The following is a 26496-nucleotide window of genomic DNA, read 5'->3' on the forward strand; positions in this document are numbered from 1 at the left end:
CCCGATTTTTTATTTATTTATCATACTATTTTCTATTTTATTTATTTTTATTTTATTTTCTATTTTATTTTTCTATTTCTATTTTATTTATCACTGAAACTCTTCTCCAAATGTCCAATGATTAGTATGTTCAAACACATTAGGTTGTTAAACAAGATACATAAAATTGCACATAAGCATAAAGACTGGTAAGTTCAAGAAGTAAATTTTAAAACCTCACTCACTAAAAGACACAAAAAACGATACAGACAATCCACACAGAAGTTATTCGTTACATGAGAATGACAACAAAATAAAATGACGATGAGAAAACAATAAAATAGCCAATAAGAAAATGTGCAAAATACATGAATAGAAAAAGGTTAACAAGCAGCAGCTCCGTCAAGTTGAATGCTGCCTGAGTCCAGAGGAGAGAGGGTAACATTTTCGTCCTCTTTTGAGTTTTGTACCGTATGTGTATTACTGCCTTTTCAAAAATACATATAAAAGTATTACTGAAAGTAAAAGAAAATAAGTTATGTTTTATATTTAGCCATGTAGTAAAGTATCCTATATTTTTCTATAAAAGATAATCAATTTCCCAAGACATGCAGAACCGATTTTTCCACTTCCTTCTTACCTATCCTAACACATAGGACAGGACACTGCTTCCAAATATATTCATATGTTCAACAAAATCTACCTGTTCATAGAGGCAATGATCATTTATAACACCGTCTCTTGCCACCTTCCATACATTTGTGCTAGGTGAGGAGTGCTGTTCAGTAAGTGCTTGATGAATTTAATTGAGGTGATCTGTATTTCGTCCTTCTTTTCACCTCACTCTGATAAAGCTTTTATATTTTACATACTTGTTTTTAAAAGATTTACTTATTTATTTATTTATGGCTGGGTCTTCGTTGCTGGGTCTCAAGTTGCAGAGGGTAGGAGCTATTCTTGAGTAGTTCGAGGGCTTTTCACTGTAGTGACTTCTCCGTTATGGAGCACAGGCTCTGGGGGGAGCTGCAGCACACGGGCTCAGCAGTTGCGACTTGCAGGCTCCAGAGCTCAGGCTCAGTAGTTGTGACACATGGTTAGTTGCCCCAGGGCATGTGGGATCATCTCAGACCGAAGATCAAACTCGTGTCCTCTGTATTGGCAGGTGGATTCTTAACCATTGGACCACCAGGGAAACCCTTAAATCCTCCTTTGCTTCTATTAAATAATCTCTTTTCTAGGATAATCCATCCTTTTATATTGATTAGACTTTATGAAGACAAACTGATGGCTGAATAACTATATTCATTTTAGTCAATCACTGTTGTGAAACATTTCAATTATTATAAAGTCACTCTAATTCTTGGATTCTTTTTAAAAATAAAATTTCAAAATTCATAAAAAACTGGAAATCCATTGTTTTGCTCATATTCAATTTGCTTTGACAGAAATTCTTTACTTGGCTTGTCAATTTCGTCTCGAGAGAAGAGATTGACATCAGGAATGAAATAATTCTCAAGGTGTTCTGTCTTGAGGCACTGAAGAAAGTATGTCACACAGTTATCAAAGCAGAGCTCCAGATCCTCGTAGTCCCACTGACTGTCACGTGGGTCCCGGGTACAGATGTGAAAGAAGGCCGTCTTCACATGGTAAGAACAGAAATTATCCAGTCCCCTTCGGTTTCCAAACTTTTTTTTGAGTTGTTCTAAAAGGTATTTCATCAGCTTTAAACACTCTTTTCTGTTGAATAGAAAAGAGAGGCATTTATTTTTATTTCTTTACAACCTTTTTCATTCCACAAAGAACCTTAGGCATCTTACAAGAAAAACATACAAAGATATAATAAACAATACAGATATTATAATACATATAAAGACACACAAAAAATGGTAAAGGTATGTATGTGTGTGTGCATGTTCAGTCACTTCAGTCCTGTAGGACTCTTTCTGACCCTATTTACTGTAGCCCACCAGGCTCCTCTGTCCATGGGATTTTCCAAGCAAGAATACTGGAGCGGGTTGCCATGTCCTCCTCCAGGGGATCTTCCCAAGCCATGGACTGAACCCACATCTCCTGCACTGCAAGTGGATTCTTTACTGCTGAGCTACTGGGAAAGCCCAAAGATATGTATAAATAATATAATTAGAGTCATTCTAAAACCTAACTATTTTTTCAAATACATACTTCAAAAGTTTCAAAAACATTTTCTCCTTTCCACTTCCCCATTCCTAGCTTAAATATTTTATTCTATTAGGATTGATTCAACTACATGAAAACTAGCAGATATTTACATTATTCATCAAGTTATTTGGTATTTAGAAAAATCTTGTTTTAATTTTTATAAAATCATTGTCTTATTTTGATTTACATTAATCATTGTTATTTTGGTAGCTGACAAATATAATGTTTATAAAATTATTAGGCCTTATCAACAACATACTTTTCTTAATGCTTGCTTCAAAGCCTGCATGTGAAGCCTTAAAGAACCCCCTATGCTCACACTTTGGGCATCCTTGCTTTAACCTTTTAACTTTTGTGATCCTTATTCTATTCAACTTTGAAAGTGAAGGTGACAGTCGCTCAGTCTTGTCCTACTCTTTGCAACTCCATGGACTATATTCAGTCCATGGAATTCTCTAGGCCAGAATACTGGAGTGAGTAGCCTTTCCCTGCCCCGGGGGATCTTCCCAACTCAGGGATTGAACCCAGGTCTCCCACATTGCAGGCAGATTCTTTACCAGCTGAGCCACAAGGGAAGCCCAAGAATACTGGAGTGGGTAGCCTATCCCTTCTCCAGCGGATCTTCCTGAACCAGGAATCGAACCGGGGTCTCCTGCATTGCAAGCGGATTCTTTACCAACTGAGCTATCAGGGAAGCCCAACTTTAGAAGCTCAAATGAATGATTCTTTTCAAAACTCAGTTCTTTATCGTATGTATGCTAATCAGGAAAAATAATTACCCACATCTTAGTGCTGTTTCAAAGTTGGCTTGTCATTCCCTGGCCTTCTTCATAGCTAAACCATCTCAGAGCAAGCACCAGCATCTAATAAGAGTGGTCCTTTGGTCTCCTCCCATTATGCAATATTAATATTCATTACCTTGAACCAACCAGAACACTAAGGCAAACCCAATTGTCATGCCTAGTCATGACTAGTATTCACACCCTCCACTCTCTCCTGCTCTCAGACATCCAGAGCATCCAGGCTCAGGTCTATGCTCCCCAGCAGTCCCTTTTTTTTTGTAAAGGTTATTTTTTTTAATGAGGATCATTTTTAAAGTCTTTATTGAATTTGTTACAGTGCTGCTTCTGTTTTACGTTTTAGTTTTTGTGCCTCAAGGCACGTGGGATCTTAAGCTTCCTGACCAGGTATCGAACCCACACCCTCTGCATTGGAAGCTGAAATCGTAACCACTGGACCACCAGGGAGGTCCCAGCATCACCTTCTAACAACACTCCTTCCTTAGTCCCTTGGACCTGGTGTCCTTGGTTTCATGCTTACACTCCAATACCCCTGGTCAATGCAGCCATGCGCTGCCCCCAGAACTCAACCCAGCAATGGTAATCTTCAGGTTTCAACTGTGGAGTCAGCAAAGAACTAAGCATTCTATTGGTATGTCTGTCATTTACAAAATAAGGAGGTTACCTGCAACATTTTACTCCATCAATTTCACAGCACGTTTTCGATTGTCCGTGATTTTTCAAAATGTCCTTTTCAATGTGAGAGAAGGACAGCCGCCATGTTTCTTCTTAATATCCAAAAGAAAAACAGAAAAGCACTTTATCAAAAACATCCATTTACAAACAAAAAATATTTAAGTGATTTCCTTCATTAAAATATAATTCTGAAAAATTTCTAGGGGGAGATAGACCAAAAGAAGTGAAGAGATAAATAATGTGATTGCATATTAAAACAAGTGATTTGACCAAGCAAACAATGGGCCAAGACAGAAAACAATCAGGGGAAGAAGTCGGAGCTTAATATAGTGAGCCATGGTAAGATCTATTGCTTTTTACGTGTTGCTAAATTCTGTTTGCTGATGTTTTGTTTCTATAATAATTTGCATTGATTGAAATTTTTTGTTTATTCTTTTATACTATCCTTGCAAAGTTTTAGTATTTATGCAAAATGAATCAGGGAACATTTCCTTTTTTTCTATTTTTTGGAAGTTTATGTAGGAATAGAATGATTTCCCCCATCTCCCCAAGTTTTACCATGGATACCTCTGACCATCCTATCACTGTTGAGTTTTAATACCAGGAATTGGTTTTTAATTTTAAAAATCAATCAACACAACCTGTCGCATTAACAGAACAGGGGAGAAACATATGACCAACTCAACAGAAGCAGAAAATGGAGCCAATAAAATTTAACATTCATTCATTTTAACATTCATTAAAAGAAAACACCTTTCAGTACTTTAAATGCAGATGGAACCTTGATCTGATGCTAGCAATATGATAATCTAACATAAAAAGTTGAAGTTTTTTCTTTGAAAACAGGAAAGCAGGCTGCTATCTTCATTTTGTTTGACACACAATGGCTATCCTAGCAAGCACAGTAAGAGAAGGAAAAACAGGGTGATAGCACTGGAAAGAGAAAAACAAAGCCATCATCACTGATAGATGATACAATCGTTTATATAGAAAATACAAAAGAAGCTGAATGACAGGTATGCATGAGTTCCATATATTCTTCAGTCTACTTTTCTGTTGTTTTACAATTTTTCATAATGTTACAACTGCCTATGAGTAAATCTGATAAAAGATATACAAACTTTCTGTGGATAAAATTCTAAAACTTCACTGAAAAGTATTAGAGGCAATCCAAATAAATAGAGATGTGTACCTGCACATGAATTCAAGACTCATTATTATAAATATATCACATCTCCCCAAATTCATCTATAGATTCAATGCTCTCACAATCAAAACTCCAAAAAAAAAGTGTTTGTGGAACTTGACAATACCAACATTTTTATAAAAATAACAAAGGGTCAAGAATATCTAAAACACTCTTGAAGAAGGACAGAGTTGGAAAGCAAATATCGAGACTTATAAAGTGACATTATATATGACATAATGGTATATAGCCCATGGACAGACAAAGATTTTGGGGGGACAGAATAAAGCATATAATATGTACACAGTATACAGATAATAAATATATGGAAAAGGTGGCACAGAGAGAGGTGTGCTCACTGCTGCTATAGAAATCCATTTACAACAATCCATTCATACCATTCTGGAAAAGGCAAACTGCAGAGATGGTAAACAGGTCAGTGGTTGCCAGAGATTTAGGATGGGGAAGGTTGAGTAAGTAGAGGGACTTTTCAGGGAAGTGAAACCATTATGTAATTATAGATAATGATGCAATGCATTTGTCAAAACCAATAGGACTTCATGGCTCGAAGAGTGAACCTTAATGTACACAAACTGTTAAAAAGTCATTTAGACGGTCAGGGGATCTCGGGAAGGAATGCAGACTGTGAAAAGGGGCTCTAACTGTATTGCAAACATATGACACAACCTCCCTGAAGGGGGTGGGGGCAAAAGGTGCTGACCTAAGTTACTTTGGAAACAGAGTCTGTAAGACTGAAGGCAAAAGGAACTGGACATGTGCACTCTGCACACAGGGGAATGGGTTTGCAATTCTGAGCATCCATATGTGTGGACGGGAACTGAACAAGGAACGATGGACTAGGCGGGTGGCAGGTGGCAGGAGCCAGTTTCTCACTGTTGGAATAAAAGGTTACAGATAGCAAGGAGGGAAGGTAGGATGATCCACGTGGCAATGGATTACAGTCAGAGACATCAATATGAACTCATGTACCCCTTGATACAGATACAGGTGGTGAGCTGTGCATATCCTGGGGATAGTATACATACACACATTTCCTTGCTCCTCCAGCTAAAAGGGATGATACTCTAGCAGCAGAACACACACAGCACCCAGATCATTGTTCTAGTATACACTCTCCAATAAAGGATCCAGAGAGTTCCTTGGAGAAATGGCTGATTCTAGGACTGAAGCAAGGTGAGCCTGGAGCATGCTGTAGTGCCAGAAAGTGAGCTAGTGCTGAAAATAAAAAAACCCAGTTATGGGACCTTTGTCAAAAGGATACAGGAGCCAACTGCAAGAGCTCCTGAAGACCATTAGGCAACAAAATGAAAGCAGTATTGAATTATAGCCCAAAATATGAGACTAATACCCATGAGTCCATACTGATATGATTTAAGTAAATAGATTACAGAGAAGAGATAAATCTCCCATGCAGAAGAATTCCAAATAATTTGTGTAAATACTCTGCCCTTAAAAGGTGAGCTTAAGTGTGAGCTGTGCACAGTGACTTCCTTCGAAAACGCACAGTACAAAAAGGGGGAAAGAGAAGATCTTAACAGTGAAGAAACCTGGCAAACACTCCCTGAGCCAGGAGATTAAGGTCCACACCAGCAGAGCCAAGTCAGGCCCACGATGTACCGTTGACGCAACGTTACAAGAATGGCACTTCATTTCTGCAGTCCTCCTCCCCCAAACCCAGAACTCCAATCTAATAGCAAGAAAAACATGAAACACATGCCAAATGAGGGCTGTTCCACAAAATATCTGACTGGTACTCTTCAAAACTGTCAAGGTCATCAAGAACAAGGAAAGACTGAGAAACTGTCACACTCAAGGAAACTAAGGCGACACGAGGACTAAATGCAAAGTAGCATCCTACATGGGATCTTGGAACAGAAAGAGGACATCAGGTAAAAACTAAGGAAATCTGAGGAACAAGACTACATTAATATTGGTTCATTAATTGTGACAAATGTGTCATATTAATGTAAGATGCTAAAAATGGACAACTGATTATGTGGTATATAGGAACTCTCTATACTATCTCTGTACTTTTTTGGAAAATCTTAAACTATTCTAAAGTTAAAAGTTTATTTTAAATAACTACATTGAGGTATCAGTTCAGTTCAGTCGCTCAGTCGTGTCCGACTCTTTGCGACCCCATGAATTGCAGCACGCCAGGCCTCTCTGTCCATCACCAACTCCCAGAGTCTACCCAAACCCATGTCCATCGAGTTGGTGATGCCATCCAACCATCTCATCCTCTGTCGTCCCCTTCTCCTCCTGCCCCAAATCCTACCCAGCATTAGGGTCTTTTCCAATGAGTCAACCCTTCGCATGAGGTGGCCAAAGTATTGGAGTTTCAGCTTCAACATCAGTCCTTCCAATGAACACCTAGGATTGATCTCTTTCAGGATGGATTGATTGGATCTCCTTGCAGTCCAACGGACTCTCAAGAGTCTTCTCCAACACCACAGTTCAAAAGCATCAATTCTTTGGTGCTCAGCTTTCTTCACCGTCCAACTCTCACATCCATACATGACTACTGGAAAAACCATAGCCTTGACTAGACAGACTTTTGTTGGCAAAGTAATGTCTCTGCTTTTAAATATGCTATCTAGGTTGGCCATAACCTTCCTTCCAAGGAGTAAGCATCTTTTAATTTCATGGCTGCAGTCACCATCAGCAGTGATTCTGGAGCCCAAAAAAATAAAGTCTGACACCGTTTCCACTGTTTCCCCATCTATTTCCCATGAAGTGATGAGACCAGATGCCATGATCTTAGTTTTCTGATCCTTTTTGAGTTATTGGCAAACATTTCAAAGTTTCATGAGTTCTGTTGATGAAGCTGAGGGTGAAATGGGCACTCTCCTACACACAGCTGTTGGGAATGCAAATTGGTAAATTCTGTATGGAGGTGACTTTGGCAATACTAGCAAAATTAGATATGGATTTACTATTCCTTGACAAGCTGCAAAAATAGACTATAAAAAGGAGTGAGTGCTCAAAAAACCCCACTAATTTGAAAAGGTACATGTACCTCAATGTTCACAGCAGCATCATTCACAATTGCCAAGATATGAAAGTAACCCAAGTGTCCATCAACAGATGAATGGATAAAGCAGCTGTGGTATATATACAGTGGAATACTACTCAAGTCATTAAAAAGAAAAGAACGAAATTTTGCCATCTGCAGCAACATGGATAGACTTGAAGGGCTTTATGCTAAATAAGTCAGACAGAGAAAGACAAAAATACTATACGACATGATTTATACATGGAATCTAAAAAAATAAACTAGTGAAAATAACAAAGAATAAGGAGATTCACAGATATAAGAGTACAAACGAGTGGTTACCGGTGGAGGCAATATAGGGGTGGGAAAGTGGGAGGGACAAACTACTGGGCATAAGATAAGACTACAAGGATGTATCATACAACACAGCAAGTATATAGCTAATATTTTATAATAATTCTAAATAGAAAGTAACCTTTAAAAAGAGTATAAAAATTTTGTTAAAAAAAGGAATGAGTGCTGGGCTTTTATGGTGGCTCAGTGATAAAGAATCCACCTGCCAGTGGAGGATCGGCAGGAGACACAGGTTCGGTCCCTGATCTGGGAAGATCTCACAGGCCACGGAGAAACCAAAGCCCATGCACCGTTACTATACAGCCTGTGCTCCAGAGCCTGGGAGCCACAACTGTTGAGCCCATGTGCCGCGACCACTGAGGCCCATGCACCATGAGAGAAGCTGCCGCCACGAGAAGCCTGTACACCACAACTAGAGAGAAGCCCCCAGCTCTCCACAACTAGAGAAAAGGCCAAGGAGCAATGAAGACCGAGCACAGCCAGAAGAAAATAAATACACAGAAGTATTTTTTTAAAAAAGGAATGAGTGCTGTCTCTATAGAGAGCTATGGAGTGACAGCCAAGATATCGTATTAAGTAAAAATAGAAAAACTGTACTCATTATCTTAAAAAGGGGGTTGCATATAAAAATATATACATGCATATATACACACACAAAATACTTGTACTTTTTAAAAAAGAAAGGTAAACCCAGAACAATTAATGGATTTCCAATCAGGAAAGGAGAGAAGAGGGTAGGGGAAACATACAGGGAAGCTGGGTTTCCCTAAGAATACTTTTCTCTGTCGCTTTGACTTCGGGACCATGTGAATGCTTTATAAATGTAAAAAACAAAACTGAATCAACATTTAAAATCCAATATCTAAAATTAGAAACAATAATGAAAACAATGAATTTTAAGCATGCTGAGTTGGTTAGCTTAACCCACCAGGCTTCAGTAGCTGCAGAACATGAGCTCAGTAGTTGCTGCTCTGGGTCTTAGAGCACAGGCTCGGTAGTTGTGGCCCATGGGCTTAGGTGCCCCGGGGCATGTGGGATCTTCCCGGACCAGGGATCAAACCCATGTCCCCTGCACGTACTGGCAGGTGGATTCTTAACTACTGAACTACCAGGGAAGCTGGAGAAAAATGTTATTTTAAAAACAAGTTGTGGAATTAGTTAGAATACTTTACCCATAAACATTTCTGCATGAGTATTACAGAGTTCAGTATTTATCTGTGTGTGTTTGATACTTAAGATTTGCAAACAGTGAAACACACAAATCTTAAAATGTTGCATTTGATGAGTTTTGACAAATGACTACACCTGTGTAACTTAAGCCGTATCTGGAGTTAAAAAGTTATCATCACTCCAGAAAGTTCTCTCGTGCCCCTGGCTAATCAATCCCCAGTTACCTCAGGCAACCAGTGTTCTAATTAAAAATAAAAAACCGCAGATAAATTTCGCCTGTTCTCAAACATAATATAATTGAGATTATACAGTATGGACCCTCTGTTTCTGTTTTCTTTCACCTGTCTTAATGTTTTTAAGATCCTCTTTTATCAGTAGTTCATTGATTTTTGTTGCTGGGTAGTATTCTAGTTTATAAACATACCACAGTTTGTATATTCATTATCTTTTGATGGACTTCTGGGCTATTTACAGATTTTGGCTATTATGTATATTCTTGTATAAATGTGTTATGGACTTTATGTTGGATTAGGAAAGACATATGTTTTACTTCATAAGAAACTGCCAGACCATTTCTCAAAGTGATTGCACTATTTAACACTTCCATCAACAGTGTATGTATTATTCTTTTTAAATAAAGCTTTTCACATTCATTGATTGGAATATCAGAACTGAAATTGATGAATAATTTCTTTTACACTTAAATGAATTCAAAATGCAGGGCAGACAATTTAGATATTTGAGAACACTGCAGTTTTACTGATTTTTTTTCTATTTTAGCACTTATTGCATACATGCCTTGACATGAGGTATTGAGAAATGTGATGAAAATGTATAGTCCTTGTCATGCTCATGAAGTATCATTCTGAAAATGATCTTTAATGCAAAGAAATAACTTCTAGTTTTATTTTATACATAACAATATTTGTACTTAGTTGATGGTCAATCCCTTTTGTCAGATAAAGTCAACTATGGATGATTACCAGTTTGAAGGAATTTGTATTTTAATGTTTGTACATTTTAGTGTAATAAAAACTATATGTTTCAAGTCTGAAGGTCAAAAAAATAAACAATATTTTGACTGTCTCTTTATCTTAACAAAAAGAACTGCAAATAAAGTTTATACTTTTTAAAAATAATTATACTTGTGGTAATAACACCTGTATTATTATTTTGATAATAATATTAATTTTTTTCCATTTTTTGATAAAAATATCAAAATCATATTATTTGGTTTTGATTGAAAAAACACATTGAAATTTTTGATCAAAAACCAAATTATATTTTTTAAAATATAGCTTGTGACCAGGAAATTTCTAGTAAGACATTTGAAAAGAAAAAAACTAAAATAGGTGTTATACATATCTATTGATAATACAAGTATTTTCATTGCCGCTCTTAGCCACTCAGATACACACAGCCACAGCCACAGGGTTTTGCCTAAATATGAATAATCTGAAATGAGGAGAGATGGAGACCAGTCAAGGTTACCAGAGCAGAGGTCAGCTGAGTACCTGACAGCCTCCACTTTTATCTTACGCATGGATATGAGGAACTATCCAACCACGTTGGCCTTTGTACAGCTACATGGCCACTGAAGGATGCTTCCTCATCTCTAGACTGATAGGTCTCCCAGTCACCCCCAAGGTAGTTGGCCAAGGGCCACAAGGAGGGTCCTGTTGAGATTTCTGTATCACATGCAATGAGGGTCTCTCAGGACAGCCCTTCTAGAAACTGTACAGGACTGCCACCCTTCTCCAGAAAGTTATATTCCTTTTATTAAATCATAATGATGCATGTAATTCCTTCTTATAAACAACTTTTCTTACAGAAAATGACTCCTATATATATGCAGTATAAAGTTATGATGTGTGTCCACAAAACAAGCCATCAAACTAACTAAGCATGATGGACGATTTCTCGGGTATGTTCAGCAGTATTCATTTATAACTTGGGTTCAGTTGTTATCTGATCTCCTCCAATTTCCTTGGAGTCCAGCAGTAGTAGGTGCCAAAAGTCCTTACATAATTCATGAGAGAAAAAGAAAATAATCAGTGAATTCTTTTTTCTACCTCAGAAGGTATCACCATTACTCAGTTTCACCTGTAGACTACCTCAGCTCAGTCCCCACAACTTGAATGTTACCAAAGAGCAACACCTGAAAACCTGTCCTGACCCAGAAGGCCAGGGTACACAGGTGAGGAGACCTAACCAGTGGGCAAAACTGCAGCTGAGGCTGCAAGGAAGTTCTGCCAGCAGCGTGGGGAGCAGTGGAAGGAGGTGAGGAAAGAGAGAAACTAGGCTGGAGTGACAGCTGAGGCTCTGGGGATAACATCAGTAACACACAACTGCCATTAACTCAACTAAGGATTCTATAAGTACTGCCTCATTTTCATCTTCCCAGAGTCTTTCAAGTAGTTTTGATTAACCCACATATGCAGATGACCAAAATAGGTTTAGAGGGACTTGATAACCAGCTGCAGATCACACACCTAATGAGGGAAGAAGCCTCAGGATTCAAATCCAGGGCAGTCAGATTGCAAGGCCAGTACTGCTTTTCTTTACTAGCAAGAAACAAAAACAACATTCAAATGTAGGCTAGTAAACATTTTAAAGCTGAGTATTCGATATTACTATTAAAATTACGCCCTTTGCAATTCCATCTCTCACCAAACTCCCATCTTGAAGCCTCTTTAGCCCAGTGGTTCTTGAAATGCCAACAGCACCAGTTGATCTCGCACTGCCCTAGGATGTAACATTAATGACTCTTTTATCTATGGATGTCTTTTCGTAAAGCTTCATAATCAAGATACCTTGGATAAGACTTCCTTCCTTTGCATGCTTGGGTACCAGGTAAAATGGCTGTCGTCTTAGATTGCTCTTAACTTTTGCTCCAAGCCAGTTATTGATGGGCAGGCCATTCTGGGTGCTAGCAGGCCAGCTGCTTCTGGACTCCAAAGCCAGGATTATATCCACAGATATTTCTCTAGGTTTTCTAATCAGGAGTGTTACTGCAGGGCTCCCTCTTTTCTTCCTCTCCATAGTGACATCAGTATCTGTTTAAAGATATGAGAAAGGGCTTATCAATCCATTTTTCTCTGACAACACAGGAAAAATAACTATAATTGGAGATCTGTAAGTACTAACTGTAAGACAAAAACTAGTTCTAAAGAAGAAAATGACCCCACAAGGCAGTGTTTTACTCATTTAACCAGTATTTATTGATACCCCTCATGCGGTGGGGGTATCATCAAGATTCTGTTTCATATATAAAACGAGGAGCCCCCGAGGACTGTGGCATCTGGGAGTGCTGTGATTGAATTTGCATTTTAATTTCTGTATGGCAGCTGGAGGGAGGCCTGCATATGAGGCCAGATGAGCCACACGGAGGAGACGTGATTAACAAGACCTCAGCAGGAAGTCCCCAGCAGTCCAGTGGTTAGGACTCCGAGCTGATGCTGCCAAGGGTGGGGGCTCAAACCCTGGTCTGGGAACTGAGATCCTACAAGCCATGTAGTGCAGCCAAATTGTAAAAAAATAAGAAGACCACAGCAACAGACCAACTCAGAGGGCAGAGGCCTGTCATACAGAGAGGCAGTGAGCATTAAGACACAGAGAGCAACTGTCATTCACTGTAGCGTTATTCACAACAGCCAAGATACAGAGACAATCCACTGACAGATGAATAGGTAAAGAGACTGTGGCACATACAGACGATGGAATATTATTCAGCCTTAACAAGGAAGAAAATCCTGCCATTTGTAACAATGTGGATGAATGTGGAGGTCATTCAGTTCAGTTCAGTCACTCAGTCTTGTCCAACTCTTTGTGACCCCATGGACTGCAGAACACCAGGCCTCCCTGTCCATCTCCAACTCCCGGAGCTTACTCAAACTCATGTCCATGGAGTCGGTGACGCCATCCAACCATCTCATCTTCTGTCATCCCCTTCTCCCACCTTCAATCTTTACTAGCATCAGGGTCTTTTCAAATGACCCAGTTCTTTGCATCAGGTGGCCAAAGTATTAGAGTTTCAGCTTCATTATCAGCCCTTCCAGTCAGGACTGATTTCCTTTAGGATGGACTGGTTGGATCTCTTTGCTGTCCAAGGGGCTCTCAAAAGTCTTCTCCAACACCACAGTTCAACAGCATCAATTCTTCGGTGCTCAGCTTTCTTTATAGTCCAAATCTCACATCCATACATGACTACTGGAAAAACCATAGCTCTGACTAGACGGACCGTTGTTGGCAAAGTAATGTCTCTGCTTTTTAATATGCTGTCTAGGTTGGTCATAGCTTTTCTTCCAAGGAACAAGTGTCTTTTAACTTCATGGCTGCAGTCACCATCTGCAGTGATTTTGGAGCCCAAGAAAATAAAGTCTGACACTGTTTCCATTGTTTCCCCATCTATTTGCCATGAAGTGATGGGACCAGATGCCATGATCTTAGTTTTCTGAATGTTGAGTTTTAAGCCAACTTTTTCACTCCTTTTTCACCTTCATCAAGAGACTCTTTAGTTCCTCTTTGCTTTCTGCCATAAGGGTGGTGTCATTTGCATATCTGAGGTTATTGATATTTCTCCCGGCAATCTTGATTCCAGCTTGTGCTTCATCCAGCCTGGCATTTTGCATGATGTACTCTGCATATAAGTTAAATAAGCGGGGTGACAATATACAGCCTTGACTTACTCCTTTCCCGATTTGGAACCAATCTGTTGTTCCACATCCAGTTCTAACTGTTGCTTCTTGACCTGCATACAGATTTCTCAGGAGGCAGGTCAGGTGGTCTAGTAGTCCCATTTCTTTCAGAATTTTCCACAGTTTATTGTGATCCACACAGTCAAAGGCTTTGGCAGTCAATAAAGCAGAAGTAGATGTTTTTCTGGAACTCTCTTGCTTTTTCAATGATCCAGCAGATGTTGGCAATTTGATCTCTGGTTCCTCTGTCTTTACTAAATCCAGCCTGAACATTTAAGAGAGCCTGACAAGGTCTAGGCTTGAGGCCTCAGGGACTTAAAGGGATTAAGATGAAGAAAGTGTGAAAGGAAAGAAAGGAAGAGGGAACAGAGTGAACTGGATACAAGGAAACCTTTGGGGAGGATGGACCCTTGCCCAGCCAGTGACAGAGAGGCAGAGGGAGCTAGAGCTCAGGGGACAAAGCTCCACCAGCCTTGCTGGGGTCCCCTCCCAAGGAAGGGGCAGAGCGGGGCGAGAGACAGGAGCTCCCCACATCCTCTGCGGTTTCAGTGTCCTGGGCGGGCCATCTGAGCGCTTCTCACGTGTCAGGGGGTGTCATGCCTGCATTGAAACCCTCCTTGTGGGAGCAGGTAACTCAGCTGTCACTCAGCCCTGTCTGTTTCCCAGGTTTGGGCATGACCCCTCCATCTCAGGGAACATGCATGCCACTCAGAAGACACTTGGGTACAGCCCTGGTGGTCCAGTGGCTAAAATGCCTCGCTCCCAATGCGGAGGCTGAGTGGCGCTGGAGCGTCTTTCAGGAGCTACCCCATGTCAAGGGCAGGGGAGAAGCCCCAGCAAGATGGTAGGAGGGGCAAAATCACATTTAGAATCCAACCCCATTCCTGCCAGGGATGCTCAGAGGGCTCAAACAAACCTTGTGTGCACCAGGACCCAGAGAACCCATAAAGACTGAGACAGAACTGTGTTTGAGTGTCTCCTGCGGAGGTACAGGTCAGCAGTGAAAGTCACTATGCTAAGCAAAATGCATGACTTTATTTATACAAAGAATCTAAAAAAGTCGAATACATAGCAGCAGACTGTAGAACAGTGGTTACCAGTGGTGGGCAGATGGGGGAAATGGGAAGACGTTCACCAAAGAGTACAGAGTTGCAGTTATGTACGGCAAGTAAGTCTACAGATCTAACATACAGCATGATGACTATTAATACAACTGTACTGTTTGTGGGCAATGTGCCAAGAGAGTAGATTTCAGATACTCTCACTTCACACACAAAAAAGGCAACTCTATGAGAAGATGCTAATTAGCTTGACTGTGCTAGTCAGTTCACTATGTGTATCAAAACATCACGCTGTACACCTTGATTATGGACAATTTTTATTTTTAAAAAAAGACCCAAGTAGCATAAGTGAAAGCAATGAAAGAGGTTCAAATAAATAGAACTGGTAGATAAAACTGAACCTGTGAGGTAAGGGAGAAGGTAGGAGTCAGGGAGGCCACCCATGACTCTGGCCTGGGAAATGGTTGACGCGGAGTCTGCTGTTCAACACAGAGTTGGCAGAAGGAGAGAAGACTGGATTGCGATGAACTTCACCTCATACACACCGAGTCCTACGTGCATGTGGGACACCCAGCAGGAGATGGCCACTGGCCAGAAATTTGGGAAAGGCTTCTAGAGGAGAGACACTGGCTTTGGGGGGCGGAGTGTACAAGCAGAAGTGAAAGACCTCTCCCAGATAAGATTTCCGGAAAGGACCACAATGGGAGAGAGGACATATCTCCAAGGAGAAAATCCCAGAGCATATCCTCATTTTCTTTGTCACTAAATCCAGAAACCCACCCCCTTCTTAGCCATTACCTCTCCTTTAATCCTATTACCACCTGGGAGTGTCCATCCACCTTTCAGAGGCCGCCCTGCACATGGTCTCTGGATCCATTCCTTCTTACCTCGCTCCTTCCATTGCTCCCTCTCCTGCATCAATGGCCTCCCCTCCTACCGGATCATTCTTGTCTTCACACAAAGGGATCCAGTGTCTCTCATCCTAAAGGACACTCTCCGTTGACCCTGCATCTATGCTGCCTCCCCACTTACCCATCTTTCTACTTCCTTTGCAGCCAACACTTTCTAAAGAGTTACCATAATGCTATCTCTCTACAGCATCCCAGCCCTTCTCTCTCATGTGCTGAGGACTCCACTGAAACTTCTGAGTCAAACTTACCAACAACCCCCAGAAAACAAACCAAAGACCAAGTGCAAACATAATCTGGATATTAGTGTGCTGTAAACACTCCACTCCTGCAGAACACTCATAGTTTCATTTTGCTCCCTCTCTTCTCTCCAGCCCCTAAAGAGAGCCTCTTCTTACCACTCTGCTTAATACTGCAATTTCCCCCCAAGGCCATCCCCCAGCATTTCTGAACCCTCTTGCTTTACTATACTTTATCACCATAGGATTCTCTAACTTACATCCAAAGCCAAACTCTCAACTGCCTTCCTAAACTATCTTCTCCACAGAAGTCAGAGCAAATTTTTAAAAGTATGAAGCCAATCAATCATTAATGAATGAAAGTTGCTCAGTCGTGTTGGACTCTTTGTGACCCCATGGACTATGCAGTCTGTGGAATTCTCTAGGCCAGAATACCTTAGTGGGTAGCCTTTCCCTTCTCCAGGGGATCTTCGCAACCCAGGTCTCCTGCATTGCAGGCAGATTCTTTACCAGCTGTGCCACAAGGGAATCAATCATTACCCTCTAATTAAGACCTGGATTCTCAATGGAACATGGCATAAAATCTTAACTCCTTTCCAGGATCTAGAAGTCCTCCTAGAATCTGGCCCCTAGCCACTTTTACTTCATTTCATGTCACTCTTTCCCTTGTCCACATGGCCCTCTTTTTGCTCCTTGAGCTTATCAAGCTCTTTTCTGCCACAGGGCTTTACTCCACCACCCAGTCCATCCCAACTGCTACCACATGTCTCAGTTCATTCCCTTCAAAGCACACACTGTAATTTGTTTTTACTAATTCAGGAGGGGAGTCCCATTGATTTTATTCAACCACCTACACCCAAGGGTGCAGGCAGCATCTCAGCAAATATTCAGTGAAGATCAAAATAGAGCCAATTGGAAATTCTCTGGTGGTTCAGTGGCTAGGACTCTGTGCTTTCACCACCAGGAGCCCAGGTTCAATCCCTGATCAGGGAACTAAGATCCCACAGGGCCACATGGTGCGGCTGAAAAAAACAAAAATAAAAACAAACAAAATAGAGGCAATCAACATTTAGGATGAATACCAAGAAAATGTAGTAGCCTAAAATTAAGAGCAAAAGCTTGTTTCTAGAAGGTAGTCTGGGCTTCCCAGGTGGTGCTAGTGGTAAAGAACCCACCTGCCAATGCAGGAGACATAAGAGACACGGGTTCAATCCCTGGGTCAGGAAGATCCCCTGGAGGAGGGCATGGCAACCTATTCCAGTATTCTTGCCTGGAGAATCTCATGGACAGAGGAGCCTGGTGGGCTACAGTTTCCATAGGGTCTCAAATAGTCGGACACGACTGAAATGACTTGGCATGCATGCAGTCAACAGTCTGCTGCAGGGAAATCAAAAAAGATCAGGAGAGGAAACTAGTAGGTATGATTAGACCTTAAAGAATCAAAAGTCAAAGATCTTACCTTCAATATTTTTAATTTCTTCCTTAATGATTTTCCTAAACCTGGACAGCATCAAAGAAGCCGATAAGATTCCCCCTTTTAAGAATTGATCCAGAGGACTTCCTTTGGGATTTCTTTTGAATTTCACCAGGTAATGAGCACTACTGTTGCAATATTCTTCCAGCTGAATTCGGGGAACCTCCAGTTTGAACATAACATCAAATTCATTAGGAGCAGAAATCTAAGAAACAGGAAAAATAGCACTGATTGTGTTTGCTTGTAAATATTTTCCAACCCACTACAATCTTTTTCTTGAAATTTCCACTTAAAATCATACTGTGAAAAGCAAGATTCCTAATATTTATACCCACTGAGACTAGTAGAGCTGGGAGAATATTATTGGTTTCAGTTTGCAGGTTCTATACTCATTTTTTAAAACAATTTAAAATAATATTCAAGGTTTAAAAATCTGTACCAGTTTTTTCCCTGAGTTTAAAGCTTGATAAAATTAAAGACCTTTAAGATGCTACCTTTTATGTCACAACCTACACACTGAGCCACCCTCCTGTCACTGGTCTCAAAAATGTGTGTAGTTACCTCCTGGCTAGTTGAGCAAGGGCCCTGTCCTTATAGCTGTCATCCAGATTGAGTATTAGCTCCAAGTCACATACTAACTAATTAGTGTCTTTGAACCACAGCATTTTAAAAGCTTCAGGGTATTCCCTGGAAGTCCTGTGGTCAGGACTCTCAAGTTTTTGCTGCCAAGGGCACATGTTCAGTCGCTGGTGGGGGAACTAAGATCTCAAAAGCTGCACAGCATGGCCAAAAAATAAATATCATCATATTTATAAAGAGCATCAAAGAATCTTCATCACCACAATAATAATGATAGCAATTATAATAAATGATTACTTTCTCATATTAAAAATGCAGGGACTTCCCCAGTGGTTAAGAATCTGCCTTGCAATGCAGGGCATGTGGGCTCAATCCTTGTCAGGGAATTAAGACTGCACACGCCGTGGGGCAGCTGGGCCCAAGACCCGCACCTGCTGAGCCTGTGCAAGCTAGTCTGTGCGCCGCAACTCAAGAGAGGCCCACGTGCCACTGCAGAAGATCCCATGTGCTGCAGCTAAGACCCCGTGGAGCCAAAATAAATGAAAAATAAACAATATTTTAAATGCATAAGTCTTTCATTCCTTAGCAGTAAGCTTCAAATACAGCTACTGGACTGTATTATTGAACACAATTATCTGGTAGCCCTATGTCTTTTGCCCCTCAACATCAACGTGGCTAGTCCACATTGAGATACACCAGGCGGTGTGTGAACTGTATCCTCTCCAAATTCATATACTGAAGCCCCAGCCCTCATGTGACTATACTTGGGAGACAGGGCTTTTAGGAATTAATGACGGTTAAATGAGATCATAAGGGTAGGGTCTTAGTTGACAGGATTGGTGGACTTATAAGAAGTGAGATCAGTCATGTCTCTGTTCACGTGCTGAGGAACACGGTGAGCACACAGGGACAAGGTCTGCAGAGCAGGATGAGAGCCCTCACCAGAACCTAGCCATCCTGGCACCCCGATCATGGACTTCCAGCCTCCAGAACTGTGAGAAAATGTCTGTTGTTTAAGCCTCTCAGTCTATGACATTTCGTTATGGTAGCCCAAGCTGACTAGAACATACTACAAGGGTAAAACAAACACTTGAAGTGCCATCTGTGGGAATGAAGTACAAGCCTCTGAAAAGCCATTCCTCCAGAAATGGTCAAATTCAGCTTTTTCAGATCTCTGTAAATTAACCAAATGACCTGCAACAATCCAAGGAGGATTTATTCAAGAAAAACAGCTGAGTCTCAGTAAGGACAGTGAGCCTTGTGGACATTCTAAACTCTACACTCTACTGCCATGCCCAGCAGCATTCCCACTTCTGATCAGAAACCTCCACCAACAGTAGCCACAACCCTGACTTCTAACAGCAAATGTTAGGTTTGCCTGTTTGGGAACATCATACAAACTAAAGCATATAGTAGGAACGCTTTACATCCAACTTCTTTCATTCATCATTGCTTGTGATATTCATCCATATCATTATAGCTATAGTGGCAGTTCTTTCTCATTCTGTAAAGTATTCCATTGAATTAATGGAATATAACAAAATAGATTTACGTATTCTGTTGTTGAGTACTGTTTCCAATTTTTACTACAAACAGTTCTGAGTTTAATTACTACAGTTATTCTGAGCATTCTTACATATGTCTTTGGGTGGCCATGGGCACTCATTTCTATTGGATATACACCCAGGAATAGGACTGCTGGACCATAGGACAGGCAAACCTTTAACTTAAGAAAAAATTTTTAGTTTTCAAAAGAGGAAATACCAATTTATCCTCCCATCATCAACATAAGGGAGTTTCAGTTGCTTCACATCTTCCTCAAACTTGGAATTGTCGAGTCCTTTAAAATTTTAGCTAATGAGCAAAAAAATAGGTCCATGTGGACAAGAGGAAGGTGACATGAAACAAAGCTGAAGAGGAGGCCAGGGCCCAGATTCTTCAAGGACACGCAGATCCCAGAAACGAGTTCAGATTTATTCCACCGTGTTCATTGAGAATGCAGGTTTTAGCTTCATATTTTTGAAAATTTCCTCTGGCCTCTGTGGAGAAGATATTACAAGCAGGCAAATAAGGAGATCAGAAAGGCAAAAGTTCAGGTGAAAGATGGTGGTGGTTTACATGGGGGTGGGGGCGAGGTGCTGGGGACTGACAAAAAGAACATATGAACTGGCAATCCCACAGGGAATTTCTACAAAAAAATTTCCAGATTTTCACCCAGAATCTGATATTACATACAATAAAATACAGGAATGGAAATGCATCAATATGAATCCAAGTGAAAGAGTTAATGAGAAGTGTCTTTTACTTCTCAAAGTAACGGAATCCAATCACAAAGTTTGGATTCAAGTTTGAAATTCAAGTGCATCCATAAAATAAAAAATACACCAAAATAACGGTGAACAAAATAAAAAGCAATAATATTGTTCTTTTATGTGCTTTTCTGAATTTTCCAGGAACCTCAACACAGAACAGTGGCAAATACGGGGGAGGCTGAGGACAGAGGTACGGAGGGGTAGTATTGCTGTGCAGCGGTCTACTGGAGGGCAGGCAGTGGGTCAACTCTAAAATGAACATGAAGACCTTTTATAATCAATTTTTTTAAAATCAATATATGTTTTAGATTAAACAGATTTCATTGGATTTCTTTTCATCAGCTTGATTTTAAAAAGGAGACTTGTGAATGGATTAACAAGGAACTCTGCTCAATATAACCTAAATGGGAAAAGAATATGAAGAAGAATAGATACATGTATATGTATAAGTGAATCACTTTGCTGTACTCCTGAAATTATCACAACACTGTTAATCAACTATACTCCAATATAAAATAAAGTTTAAAAAAACCAAATAAAAAGGAGAGTGATTCTGATTGGACACTGCTCTCTAAATGTCTTAATTGTCCTTCAGTTCTAATAACTTTCTCTTTTCCTTTGAACCATCCATAGAACTGAACAGTTTGATATTTATGTAATAAGAATCATGCTTAAGACAGATAGACTGATGTAAGTTTTGTTCACTTGGCTTTCAAGTAGCTTTAGATGAAATTATGAGTGGTTTTCAGTGCTAAAACCATTTAAGATCCAAAACCAGATATATGCACTACATCTTCCTGTGATAAATATCACTGCATGCGTGCCTGCGCAGTCTTGTCCAACCCTTTGGGACCCTGTGGACTGTAGCCTGCCAGGCTCCTCAGTCCTTGGAATTTTCCAGGCAAGAATACTGGAGTGGGTTGCCATTTCCTACTCCAGAAGAACCGTACCAAAAAAAAAAAAAAAGTCTTAATGACTTGGATAACCACGATGGTATGGTCACTAATCTAGAGCCAGACAACTTGGAGAGTGAAGTCAAGTGGGCCTTAGGAGGCATTACTACAAACAAATCTAGTGGAGATGATGGAATTCCAGCTGATCTACTTAAAATCCTTCAAGATGATGCTGTTATAAGTGCTGCACTGAAACTGGCAGCAAATTTGGAAAACTCAGCAGTGGACACAGGACTGGAAAAGGTCAGTTTTCATTTCAATTCCAAAGAAGGGCAATGCCAAAGAATTGGTTCAAACTACCACACAATTGCACCCATTTCACATGCTAGCAAAGTAATGCTCAAGATCCTTCAACCTAGGTTTCAACAGTAAGCGAACCAAGAACTTATAGATGTACAAGCTGGATTTAGAAAAAGCAGGGGAACCAGAGATCAAATTGCGAACATCTGCTGGATCACAGATAAAGCAAGAGAATTCCAGAAAAACATCTACTTCTGCTTCACTGATTATGCTAAAGCTTTGACTGTGTGGATTACAACAAACTGTGGAAAATTCTTAAAGAGATGAGAATACCAGGCCACCTTACCTGCCTCCTGAGAAATCTGTATGCAGGTCAAGAAGCAAAAGTTAGAACCCAACATGAAACAACGGACTGGTTCCAAATTGGGAAAGGAGTATGTCAAGGCTGTATATCGTCACTCTGCTTAATTAACTTCTGTGAAGAGTACATCATGCAAATGACAGGCTGGATGAAACTCAAGCTGGAATCAAGACTGCAGGGAGAAATATCAATAATCTCAGATATGCAGATGATATCACCATCTGGCAGATGATACCACCTAATGGCAGAAAATGAAGAGGAACTAAAGAACCTCTTCATGAAGGTGAAAGCGAAGAGTGAAAAGCTGACTTAAAACTCACCATTAAGAAAACTGAGATAATGGCATCCAGTCCCATCACTTCATGGCAAACAGAAGGGGAAAATATAGAAACAGTGACAGATTTTATTTTCCTGGGCTCCAAAATCACTGTGGACAGTGACTGCAGCCATGAAATTAAAAGACGCTTGCTCCTTTGAAGAAAAGCTATGACCAACCTAGACAGTGTATTAAAAAGCAGAAACATCACTTTGCCAAAAAACGTCCATCTAGTCAAAGCTATGCTTTTTCCAGTAGTCATGTATGGATGTGAGAGTTGGACCTTAAAGAAGGCTGAGTGTGAAGAACTGATGCTTTCAAACTGTGGTGCTGGAGAAGACTCTTGAGAGTCTTTCAGACAGCAAAGAAATCAAACTAGTCAATCCTAAAGTAAATCAACCCTGAATATTCATTAGAAGGACTGATGATAAAGCTGAAGCTCCAATACTTTGGCCACCTGGAAGAGCTGACTCATTGGAAAAGACTCTGATGATGGGAAAGATTGAGGGCAGGGAGAGAAGGGAGAGACAGAGGATGAGATGGTTCCACGGCATCACACAATCAATGCACATGAGTTTGAACAAACTCCCAGAGATGCTGAAGGACAGGGAAGCCTGGCCTGCTGCAGCCCATGGTGCAGCAAAGAGTCAGGCAAACACGACTTAGTGACCGAACAACAATTACTCCAGGGGATCTTCGCCATCCAGAGGTCGAACTCAGGTCTCCCGCGTTGTCAGACGGATTCTTGACCACCGTGCTAACCGGGAAGCTCAAACAGCACTGTTCAGTTCAGTTCAGTTGCTCAGTCGTGTCCGACTCTTTGTGACCCCATGGATTGCAGCACGCCAGGCCTCCCTGTCCATCACCAACTCCCGGAGTTTACTCAAACTCATGTCCATTGAGTTGGTGATGCCATCCGGCCATCTCACCCTCTGTCGTCCCCTTCTCCTCCCACCTTCAATCTTTCCCAGCATCAGGGTCTTTTCAAATGAGTAAGCTCTTCGCATCAGGTGGCCAAAGTATTGGAGTTTCAGCTTCAACACTGAACTTCAAACAGCACTGAGTCCACACCAATAAAATAAGCAGCCATATAGGGTTCAAAATGGTGTAAAACATGCTCTGACGGTGCAACTTACAATCCAGCTGGGAAGCCAAAACAAGTCAGCGTTTTAATGAGGTGTCCCAGACCACTCAAGCACTACTTCCGAAGGGAAGTGAGGGGCGCGGGGAAGGTGGGTATTCGCCCGGGAACTGCGCAGGAGGCTCCCGGCGGCTCACCTTCACGCGCTCGTAGTAGCTCCCGGTGCGGAGCAGGTCGACGCCTTTGAACTCCGACTCGCGGCTGTTCAGCCGCCGCAGCAGGCGGTCCACCAGCCGGTTCACCACCTCCGCCGCCAGGGATATCTCCTGACGTCTCAGCTTCAACTTCTCCAGCACGGCCCGGGGCTTCCAGGCGCCGGGCGCCTCCTCCCTTCGCCCGAGATGCGGGGCGGGGGCCCGCGGGCCGGGGCCGGGGCCTTCCGGGGGCCCGGACTGGGGTCTCCGCGCCCGATTGGGGCGCGCGGTCGCCCGGCTGCGAGCGGTAGCCCCGGGCGGGGGGGGCGCCGGGGCCGCGGGAGGCTCTGCGTCTGCGGTCGGAGCCGCCGGGCCCTCCGCCTGGTCCTCGGCGCGGGCCGCCCGCGCGCGCACCTGCGGCTTCTCCCGCGGGTCCCGGCCGCTCCTCTCCCTCCGGGACCGCGACGCCCCCACGGGACCGCACCTGCGCGCGCCGGGCCGGGCGGCCTCGGGGACAGCCGCGGGCTCGCGGGGCTCCGCGGACGCGCCGCCCTTGACACCCGGCGCCGAGACCCCGGAGGCGGTTTCCGAAGCTCTCCGCGTCGCCTTTCCCCGCGGCGGGGCCATGGCTGGCGTTCTCTTGTTCCCCTGAGAGAGACCAGCTCCGGGAACAGGCCGCGCGGGAAGAGAAACCAGCAGTCGCGGAGGAAATGAAACTTAAAAATGTGGCGGGAACTGAGCGAACGCGGAGGGGCGCACGCGCGGAACGCCAGCGGGGCGGTCACGCGAAGGCACGCCCCCGCCTCGGAGCGCCGGCCCGCGCGCGCCCAGGTGCCCGCTGGATTTCCTTGCATCCAGCGCTACCTTGTGGCTTGGGAACCAGGCAGAACCAAACCGAGGAACGCGCAAAAGAGCTTCCCGAACTTTGAAAGCGAGAGGCGTTTAATGGCGTATCGCCTAAGAACATTTGGGAAAAACCATCTCACACATTGAACTTGACGGAGCAACTTTCTAAATGCAATAAATAAAGGATTTTCTTATTAATAGTAAATAGCAAAGGACTTTTTTTTTTTACCAGATGGAATCATATGGATTGAATATTGAATAATAATTGGATTGAATAATAGGGATTGAATATGGAATAAATATTTATTACTTAACCTTTTTTTTAAACTTACCGTTTTAAAAGCACGCACAATCTTAAAGTGTAAAGTTCTTATTGGTGAGTTTCATCCACTGGTTCTCAAAAGCCCATCAAACATTGGCACTTATATTTTAAATAATTAATACTGCTTCGGCTGCTGTGATTCCAGAGTATCTCAATACAGGCTTTCAAGTATCGATTTCTAAAGCCAAGTCCTTTACAGAAACACATATTTGATAGAAAGTCCTAGGTTTAGCATGCCTTGGTACTTTTTTTTTAACCATCCTAATCATTTTAAGTGTACACTTCAGTGTGAAACCATCACCACCATCAGTCTCAGAACTCTTCATCTTGAAAAACTGAAACTCTACCCATTAAACATAACACCCTATTCCCTCCTGCTTGCTCTGACTTCTGGAAAGCACCCTTCTACTTTCTGAATCTGACCATCTAGGTTCCTTATGTAAGTGGAATCATACAGTATTTTTCCTTTCATGGTGAGTTTATTCAATAATAAAGTCCTCAAGTTTTATCTGTGTTGTAACATGCCTCAGCCTTCCTTTTTAAGGCTGAATAATTTCATTGTATTATATGTATGTAGAGGGGAAGAGGATGACAGGGGATGAGAGGGTTGGATGGCATCACCGACTGGATGGTGTAGGGAATATACTGTGCACAGGCCTGTACTATAATTAACAGGGCCTCTTTGAAAAATAAGAGTGACTTTCTCATCACCCCCAGGCAAAGGGCTGGGAGTAGTAAAAAGTACATCGTGGAAAGACATCTTGAAAACAAGATGTTGAAGTACTGATGTGACTGATGGAAAACCATTAGTGACTGTTCCCGTAACCAGAGACTTGAGGGAGTTCCTGAGAAAGGGCGTCACTAGCCGAAGGACTAAACGAAGTCATGAAAGGCCTGAAGATTTGACATTGAGGACTGTGCATTGTATATCTTTATCCCCGATCTGAGATTGTAAAGAACAGATATCTCTAGAGCACGAATAAGGAAGTAGAAGTTAACAATAAAAGGCAGGCAAGGATTAGGATCTGGGCTTCTGCATGCGAATGGCATCAGCCACCTGATCCCCACTTTATTTCTGAGTCTTATTCTTTATTCTTCTGCGGCACCACTCCCTCAGGTCGGTTCGTCGTTGGGCTGGTCCCGTCAGATGGACATGAGTTTGAGCAAACTCTGGAGCTGGTGATGGACAGGGAGGCCTGGTGTGGCGCAGACTGTGGGGTCGCAAAGAGTCGGACACCACTGAGCCTGAGCGACTGAACTGATATGTATGTACCACGCATTGTTTTCCATTCATCTGTCAAGGGGCAAAATGCCTTGATTACTTTTCTAAAAGGTTTCTTTAAAACCAGTATTTTGATGTATCCTCTGAATTTTAAAAGATGTTTTTCTTTTGTTAAATGGAAGGAGGACTAGTGTGTAGTCAGACTGCTTCTCAAGCAGACCAATTTCAGGCAAGAGTAAAACGGAAGTTGAAAGATGGAGGCCATTTCCTTAAAACTGCAGGTCCCTTGGACTGTCTTCCAGGATGTGCAGGAGTATGCCTCTTCCACACTGA

At 41.9% G+C, this 26496-nt stretch overlaps 1 protein-coding gene across 1 annotated transcript; it reads right to left on the bottom strand.

The window, feature by feature from the left end:
- Positions 1-189: 189 nt before the first annotated feature.
- On the bottom strand, positions 190-24579 carry CGAS (cyclic GMP-AMP synthase). Its single transcript, XM_081530088.1, has 5 exons — positions 23777-24579; positions 17723-17942; positions 12172-12414; positions 3622-3724; positions 190-1716 (listed from the first exon to the last, which is right to left on the bottom strand). Exons 1-5 carry the CDS (start codon positions 24398-24400, stop codon positions 1365-1367), a joined length of 1542 nt encoding a protein of 513 aa, XP_081386214.1. The 5' UTR covers positions 24401-24579; the 3' UTR covers positions 190-1364.
- Between the last annotated feature and the right edge of the window lie 1917 nt (positions 24580-26496).

Source organism: Giraffa tippelskirchi, chromosome 9 (assembly GCF_054371585.1).
Source record: "Giraffa tippelskirchi isolate mGirTip1 chromosome 9, T2T-mGirTip1v1.2.pri, whole genome shotgun sequence".
Lineage (NCBI taxonomy): Eukaryota > Metazoa > Chordata > Mammalia > Artiodactyla > Giraffidae > Giraffa > Giraffa tippelskirchi.

Bases quoted from the DNA above. Each gene is read 5' to 3' on its own strand.
- CGAS (XM_081530088.1), bottom strand. From the start codon at position 24,400: ATGGCCCCGCCGCGGGGAAAGGCGACGCGGAGAGCTTCGGAAACCGCC. The intron at 17,943-23,776 runs GTGAGCCGCCGG...CCTGTTTCTTAG, and splicing joins GCTACTACGAGCGCGTGAAG to ATTTCTGCTCCTAATGAATT. The intron at 1,717-3,621 runs GTAACCTCCTTA...TCTATTCAACAG, and splicing joins GATGGAGTAAAATGTTGCAG to AAAAGAGTGTTTAAAGCTGA.